This window comes from Lucilia cuprina, chromosome 2 (assembly GCF_022045245.1).
Source record: "Lucilia cuprina isolate Lc7/37 chromosome 2, ASM2204524v1, whole genome shotgun sequence".
NCBI lineage: Eukaryota > Metazoa > Arthropoda > Insecta > Diptera > Calliphoridae > Lucilia > Lucilia cuprina.
In genome coordinates, this window is record NC_060950.1 from 55,812,633 (window position 1) to 55,821,400 (window position 8,768).

The following is an 8,768-nucleotide window of genomic DNA, read 5'->3' on the forward strand; positions in this document are numbered from 1 at the left end:
AGTCCAGACTATAGACTGTTCTATAGTCCAGACTATAGACTGTTCTATAGTCCAGACTATAGACTGTTCTATAGTCCAGACTATAGACTGTTCTATAGTCCAGAATATGACTTCTCCTGTAAATTAGTACATCTTGGGAGTTAAATTTTGAGTGTGGCCCTGCAAATGTGTGTTCGATCGGGCACTAGCTACAAAATACTTATCCCTTAATCACAAACAAAATTTTATTTTATAAACGTCTTATAAAACTAATTTTCTATAGAAAATTTAATTTATTAAACGTTTATAAAATAAAATTTTGTTTAAAAATAAGGCCTTTATTTAAAAAACTTAAAATATATAAACTTACATTTGCTACAACACTTTAATCATGATATTATTAATATTATGTATTTTTTCTCATTGTTTGCATTTTATTTATATACCATATTAATGTAAGGAATATTAGAATAAGATTTAAAGAAAAAAATTAAAAAAAAATAATATCAAGTTATTTTAATATATATTTTATATTAAGTTTAAACTTAAACTATAAATTCTTTTTCAGCATTATTATAATAAAAAATATTGAAAATCAATCGCTATGTTTTGTATTTTTATTTTCAAAAGGTAAAAGTAAGAAATATCTAATTATGAATCGAACATAGATAACTTATTAAAATTTCCAAATATACATGTATGAAAAATACAATTTTACTTTGTAGTTGAAATCTTGTGGGAAGTTTTCATACGGCGCTATCTATTAGACAATAGTGAACTAAGATTGCCTAATTAAATTTAAAAACAAACCTTTACATCTTGAGTTAATCTACTATTACAAATTTTTTATCTTTTTAAAATTACAATAGTAAATCCTCTAAATAACGTTCAAATTCAGATTCTCTACTAACTGGTTCGACTTCAATATCCGGTTTTTTATTCCAAACATCTTCGGACGCCGCCTGTATTTCATCATCTTCTGCTTTACTTTTATTCAATCTTGTGCAATCTTCTAATTCATCATTATGTTTTTCCGTTACATCTTCCATAACATTATTGCCTTCTTCACTTTGTAATTCCTCTCCATCAACATCTTTATCACTTTCAGTGGTATGTGTTTTTTTATTTTTCAAAGATTTACGTTTTTCTCGCTTAGCTTCTTTTATCTGTTGACGTTCCATATGCTTGAGACGTTTTACTTCACGTTTCTTAGATGTGTAATTCAATTGCTCCGAATGCTCGGGACACAGACGCAATTTAACTAAAGCATTTTTACGTTCACCCTGTTCTTGATAAGCAAAATTTACTTCCCAACTGCGTAAATGTTCCTTTTCCAAACATTTACGACTGCCACACTGAAATTGTCCAACACCAGATACCACTTCTGCTTCAGTACGCCAACGTAACGCCACCTTATTTTCTTTATGGCGACTGAGATCGGCAATACAGTATTCTTTAAAGAGTTTATCATAATAACGTTTAGCTAAACGTACCTCCCAGGAATCTTCAGCGGCATTATCGTTGTCTTCATCCCATAAAAATCGATGATGTTCACGTATGACATCGATGTCACGTTTATGTTTTCGTTTTTCAGCTGTATAGTTTTTGTTTAATATAAACGTTTTCAATATGTAATCATGACGTTCTTGGTCACTTAAGGATTTTAGGGATATGGGAAACATTTTGTTGGATTTGGAGTTTGAAAATTTCTTTAAATATTGAAAAAACAATGTAAACAATTGCAATAAAACCGACAGCTGACTTTTGTTTACAAAATAAATGATTAGAGTTGCCAAGTCAAAAATTATTTTAAAATGGATTTTAAGGCAAAGCTCAAGCTAATTTATATATTATATGGACAAGCTATTGTTTGAGCTCAAAAGTTATGTGAATTTGCGGCGATAGAATATAGATATTTAATATAGAATTTGAATGTGTTTTTTTTAGTACTTAATGTTGCAATGTTTTCTCATTTGATATGTTAAACGTTTTCTCATTTAAAACTTGGTAGCCCTATTCTCCCCAAAAAGGGCATAACACCAACGTCTTTGCATATATATGTATATGCCATATACATACATACGTGCGTATTTGCAAAAAGTGTGTATTATGTTAATAATGCCTGTTACCCACCCATTTTAAAATAACCTTACTTTCTCAAAGGAGATAACAGTGTTTCATCGATATATGTACATAGCATGTATGTATGTATGTATGTATGTATGTATGTATGTATGTATGTATGTATGTATACATTCTATAAAAATGATATGTGGTAAAGATAACTAAAATTTCGTTCAAATGTTAATAATTAGAATTCTACAAATACAATTGAAAATCGATTGTTTGGTTCTATGAGCTAACACTCTGCTTACTAGTCTGGTTGTTCGGCAATCCCAATGGCAATGGATGTTGAGCTTTTAGAATTCGAATCGTCAGAAAGAAAAGAATGGATATTTTTTTGTCATCCGAAGTTTATATCTAATTAATCGAATCAAATAATAACTAAAAAATTTAAGAAATTTGTATGTTTTATTCAAAGTCAAGACCGAAGGGAATAGCTAAAAACTGAATATAATTGCAACTCTTGACATGTAAAGAATCTATCGCTATTAATAATCTTTAGAATTTTAGATTGCTATAGTTTTGAGTTTAATTTTAAGATGCTAAAAACAGTTTTGAAATTATATATGAAAATAATTCGAAATCCGGTTTTAGCAAGTGTGGGTGTAAAAATCGATTTCCCTAGTTTTTATAAATAAAATTGAATACTTTACACAAATACAAAAAAACGACAAAAGATGACACATTATTTAAAATGACAGGTATTTTGTTTAGAACAGTAAAATAAGTTTAATAGTGAACTTCTCAAAGAGAATAAAAAATTAATGCAAAAATTCATGTAGAAAATAAAACTAGCTTTATAAATCAAATCCGCAATAAATAGCTTAGGTCAGAAAACCCCACTGATAAGTATATTTGAATACGTATACACCGAAAAAAATTCAGGCGTCAGACGACTAATGTTTTATGAAGTTGAAATTTTAGTTGTTTATGTTTTTTTTGTGTTTTATGTAAAAGTTAAATAATTAATATTTATGTAAAATAATCAAAATCAATTAAATCATTTTAAAATAAATCATAAATAGTTCTTTATTAACAGACATAAGATTGCATTTAAGATACTGATACTTATTTTATATAAAATTGTTTACTTAATATTTTATCGAAATACATTTTAAAATTAAAGCAGCAAAATCATAATTCATTGAAGTTTTTTTGAAATGTTTAAAATTAAATGAAAAAACTAAAATTATAAATAAGCAAATGAAAATACAAAAGTATTTTGTAGATTTTTTTGTAAATAAACAAAATTAAATTATGGAATTGTTTAGTTTAGTTTTTTACACCTTCTATGCGTGATAAGAATTTACACGTCACATTTCTTTAATTCACTTATAAAACGTGAATTTTTTTCGGTGTATGCTTTTGAATAATAAATGTATACGATAAAAATATATTGTTTTTTATTTATCTTTATGTTTTTTCGTGTTTTTTTTTCTTTTAATATAATCTAATTTTGGATTTATTATTTTTTAGCAAGTTCTGCAGATAACCAATCTAATCCTTCGTACAAACCATTTCCTTGTGTTGCACAGGTTGCCTGTATGTACCAGTGACGATTTCTTAATTGATTTAGGCGCAGTTTATCAGTTAGTTCTGCAGCATTCATTGCATTTGGTAAATCTTGTTTGTTGGCGAATACTAATAGTACAGCATCCCGCAGTTCATCTTCCTGCAACATATTTTGCAGTTCCTTTTCCGCCTCAGTAATACGATCACGATCGTTAGAGTCAACAACAAATATAAGACCCTGGGTATTTTGGAAGTAATGTCTCCATAAGGGACGAATTTTATCTTGACCGCCTACATCCCATACTGTAAAACAAATGTTTTTGTACTCCACACTCTCGACGTTGAAGCCAATTGTCGGTATAGTCGTTACCACTTCTCCCAACTTCAGCTTGTATAGAATGGTAGTTTTGCCAGCAGCATCTAAGCCCACCATTAAAATACGCATTTGTTTTTTGCCAAATAGACGTGTTAATAAACTAGAAATAGTTAAGCCCATTTTCAAAGTTCTTTTTCTTTCCTTGCAACTTCTTTAATTTCACAATCACTATTTTCTGGAATTGTTTCGTTTTGACTTTAGTTTTTTCTTGTTTTGTTTTACGTGTGGAGGAAATATAAATATATATAACAGTTTCTTTTAATTAAAATTCTCTAGATTTATTTGTAAAAATATAATCCGAGTGTATTAAACAAAGAAAAAAAGTTGACAGCAATTTCCGAAAACGAGACGTGTTCGTAGCAGAGCCCTGCGCCTACAAATATTATGGTCGGCGTCGGTTGACACTAAAAATAACGCCGGTGGCTTAAAAACGACTGTAAGCCGGCTAAGTTTTCACCTGCGTTTAGTTTTGAAATGTTGCCGGAAAAATCTAGTTGCACAAAAAGTCGATTTTTGGCTAATTATATTATAGCTTTCACCTAATTCTGTGCCTCGTTTCTGTAACTCTCGCATCGGGAAATTTTTCGCATGAAACAGTGAAATTGAACGAAAACACAATGTGAATTGAAACAAAATAGTATTTCTCTCATGCAAACGTAACAAGGCGAATTCATGCAAGGTGGTGGCAGTTCTGCAATAACAACATTTTACATGTATTTTGTTTTTGCATTTGGTTTATGTAAATGTCAAAATGCATAAGAACAATGAACTCATCAGTGTACACTTAATAAGGTAGCCTCGTCGCTACAACAAATACAACAATACAAAAACAACAGGCGATTTGTTATTGTAGAATAATCCCATCTGTCAAAAAAAGCTGTGTGTGTAGAATGAAAAAGCAACAAATAAACACAATAAAAATATGAGTTTTTAGCAATTATTTAAATTTTTAACTATTAATATTTATATATTATATTAATTAAACGTGGAATGTCTGAAAATCATAACTATATCTATTGGGAAGACCAATTTTCTGAATTAAACGTGTTTTTTGTGAAAAGTGATTGGTCGTGTTAAAAATAGTTGAAACTGATTTGGAACGTATGCCGGAGCTAAAGATTTTCTTTTTTTATCAAGAGAGAAGGATAACAAAGACATTTAATCACGATTGACCTAGAAAACTCCTTTAAAACCATAATTTTCTTCACTTTTTAAAATTTTTACACCTTTTGCGATTTTTTTTCTATGTAAACAAACAGGAATTTTGACAGATAAGATTGTAAAAGCTGATGATCAGCTGTGCGGACGAGGCTACCTTATTAAGTGTACACTGGAACTCATTTTTGAACTTTTTTTTAATTTTTATAAGCGATTTTTTATGGAGTTTGACAGGTTCGGGCTAAATTTCCATGGACAAAAAAAAAACACCCGTGGAAATGACTTCACCTAATCATATTACTTTTATTATCTTCGTGAGAAGGATAATTCCTTTGATATAATTTTCCGACCCCATAAAGTATATTCTTAAGCTCTGTCAGTCTGAATGTGAAATCAGTTTTTGAGGACCACAGATATCGGCGAGATCCGAATTTTTAATTATTCTGTTAAACATGCTTTCGAGTAGACCGCTATTTAAAATTAGCAATATCGGTCCATAAATAACGGAAATATGAGCAAAATCCGGAGACAACCTCTGAAAGTTCTTTTAAAAATTCATGCTGTACAAAAACAAAATACATAATCATACGGTAAATTTTGTTTTTTTACGCTCGTTTATAAAAACAAGGCAAAACGAGAGCAACTGAGCAAGAGTAGCAGAGAGAGAGCAGCGCTTGTGTTTTGTATGTGGAGCCTGGCTTACGTTAGAACCCATAAAATGGAACTTTTTGGTACTTTTTCGTTTTTAAAAATGTACTTTTTTATTTTCCATAATAAATGACAAGAGAGAGTCATTAAATTAGATATGTGATGCCCGGATTAGGCGAGAACACATAAAAGGGGACTTTTTGGTACTTTTTAATTTTTTAAATGTACTTTTTGAATTTTCTATAATATTGAACCTAGAAACATGAAATTATGAATGTAGAGCCCTTATTATGTGAGAACATATAAAGGGGGAATTTTTGGTACTTTTTCGTTTTTCAAGGAGCTTTTTAAATTTTCTATAATATTGAACCTAAAAACATTAAAATAAATATGTTGAATCGGAATTAGTTGAGAACTCATAAAAGAGAACTGTTTGATACATTTTTGTTTTTCAAAAGGTACTTTTTGAATTTTTTATAATATTGAGCCTAAAAACATGATATTAGGTATGTGGAGTCCTGATCATGTGGGAGTCTATTATAAAAGGAATTTTTTAGTACTTTTTTGTACTTTTTGATTTTTTTATAATAATGAATCTAGAAACGATATATTAAATATATAAAGTCGGAATTAGGTGAAAACCTATAAAAGCGAAATTTTTTGTACATTTTTCAAAAGGCTTTTTTTTTAATTTCCTATAATATTGTATCTAGAGCATACCCGGCGTATAGAGAGGTCGACAATCTTCGTATTCAGAACGATACTACCGCCGAGTCTGATCTAGAGACTTGAAACTAAGCCGGGAGTAATAACAATAATAACCTGTAAAGAGGACATTTTGGTGCTGACTGTTTTTTTTTTCAAATCATGGTGAAGGGTATATAAGATATACATCATAAACTTTATACATATGTATATAGTTTTAACAAAAATTTAATTGAAATTTTCTTAGAATCTTTGTAATTTAACGTTCTATAATTTCCGTTTATAAACTTTTAAAATTTAAAAAATATTTGTAATTTTTAAGGTTTAACTCGATTTTACACCAAATTTTGAATCAACGGTTATTAACATACTTTTCTTATAACAATTTATCTACTACACTTCAAATACAACCGTTCAAACATTTGTTGGGGGCTATACAAATAACGAAGAATGAACAAAAGCAAATGCGAAATACAATTCACAATAATACAAACAAACACACATCTACAAAATAAAAAATTGTGCTCCACCAACAAAAATTTTATTCCTTCAGTTGTTTTGCAAATTTCATACAATTTGCATCGTAACTACGGTTAAATTTCGGATCGTTTGTCAAAGCGTTGGGGCGAGAGTATAGTGCGGTTAAATGCGCCGCTCTTTTTTTGCATGTGTATTTTTTTGTTTTGAACTTTTCCATTCAGAAAAAACTGAACCAAAACAAAAAACACAACATACAATCACAACAACAACAACGAACGAACGCAGCTGTTTTTCTAAATGGTAAAATACATTAGAAAAAAAACGCGAATAAATTTGTAAAGGAAGATATAATTTGTGTAGAAAAAAAAAATACGGCCAGCAAAAAAAAACTAAACTTTTAGATACACCAAAAAAAAAACAAGCAGAATTTCAGCAAAAAAACACTTTTTTGCTTAAATATTAAACAAAAATGTATATAGAAAATGACGGAACAAATTGTGCAAAAATTTAACGTTAACAAATCTATAATTTAAATGAATATTATTACAAAAATTTATTAAATTAATATTGTATACATACAATACATACATACGTATGTACATAATAAATTGTACATTAAATACGATTAATGCAGCTCTACTATACATTTATTAATTTATTTTTTGTTTTTGGTTTGTTGTTTCTGTTCTGTTCTTTTTTTTATTTTTTGATGAATTGATAATTTTTCAATTTCGCAGTAGTTAAATAAATAAAAATACAAAAAAAGTACAAAAGAATAAATGAATACAAGTAAAGTAATTGATCTGCATGTGTGAGTAAATAATATTCTACAATGATGATGATTTTGGTGATGATGATGATTCTTTACAATTTTTTTGTGCGATTTTTTTTCGGTTGGTGTACTGTTGTAGTTGAGAGTTTTTGAAAAGAATTTCGTGTATTTTCAAAGTAACTACTGATTAAAAAGATTGCGAAGGGTTCAAGACAAAAACACCAGCAAGAACAACTATAACTACATACAATAAGAATCCAAAAAAAAAAAAAAAAACAGCAATAACAACAATAGCCGCACACTGCATGCACAAGTCTCAAGTTTGTAAACAATTTCTTACTTTTGTTGTTTTTCTCATTATACGATATGCAGATGGAGATGAGCAAACTATAAATTTATCTCTTCTAAAAGATAAATTCAACTCACACAAACACCAGCAATTAAAAAAAAAAATGTGCTCAAGTTTTTTTTTTTTTCATTGTGTTCAAAATGTGGAATGCAATCAAATTAATGGAATCTTATTATTTAGTTTTACTTCTTTAAATTCCTTTTTTATTTGCTCTTTCTTTTCTTATTTGTGAGTGTTTTTAGAAAATACTTCTGTTTTTTTTTAAGAAAAAATTCGCATCTCTTGTTATTTCCGTTACGTGTAGTGTTGCCATATTTTATATTGTGTATAAGAAGAAACAGTGTACTTCCGTTTATACCCAACAAACAATTTTGTTCAAATTAAGAAGTGTTTGTATTAAACTGTGTTTAAATTCTGAAAAATTTATTATTGAATAGAATTAATTTGAATGGACTTAAGCTCTACTTATAGATTAGAAAATAGGCCATTCTATGGACTAGACTAAATACTAGAGACTAGACTATGCTAGAATATATACTAGACTAAGGAATAAACTTTAGACTATGAACTAGACTATAGACTAGACTATAGACTAGACTATAGACTAGACTATAGACTAGACTATAGACTAGACTATAGACTAGACTATAGACTAGACTATAGAC

General features: G+C 28.8%; 2 protein-coding genes across 2 annotated transcripts; both read right to left on the reverse strand.

Annotated features, from left to right (window-relative positions):
* Positions 1 to 788: 788 nt before the first annotated feature.
* On the reverse strand, positions 789 to 2,948 carry LOC111686449 (protein FRA10AC1 homolog). The gene has a single exon (XM_023448805.2). The coding sequence runs from the start codon at positions 1,659 to 1,661 to the stop codon at positions 840 to 842; it is 822 nt and encodes a 273-aa protein (XP_023304573.2). The 5' UTR covers positions 1,662 to 2,948; the 3' UTR covers positions 789 to 839.
* A 155-nt stretch (positions 2,949 to 3,103) lies between these two features.
* Positions 3,104 to 4,368, reverse strand: LOC111686447 (ADP-ribosylation factor 2). The gene has a single exon (XM_023448803.2). The coding sequence runs from the start codon at positions 4,109 to 4,111 to the stop codon at positions 3,569 to 3,571; it is 543 nt and encodes a 180-aa protein (XP_023304571.1). The 5' UTR covers positions 4,112 to 4,368; the 3' UTR covers positions 3,104 to 3,568.
* Between the last annotated feature and the right edge of the window lie 4,400 nt (positions 4,369 to 8,768).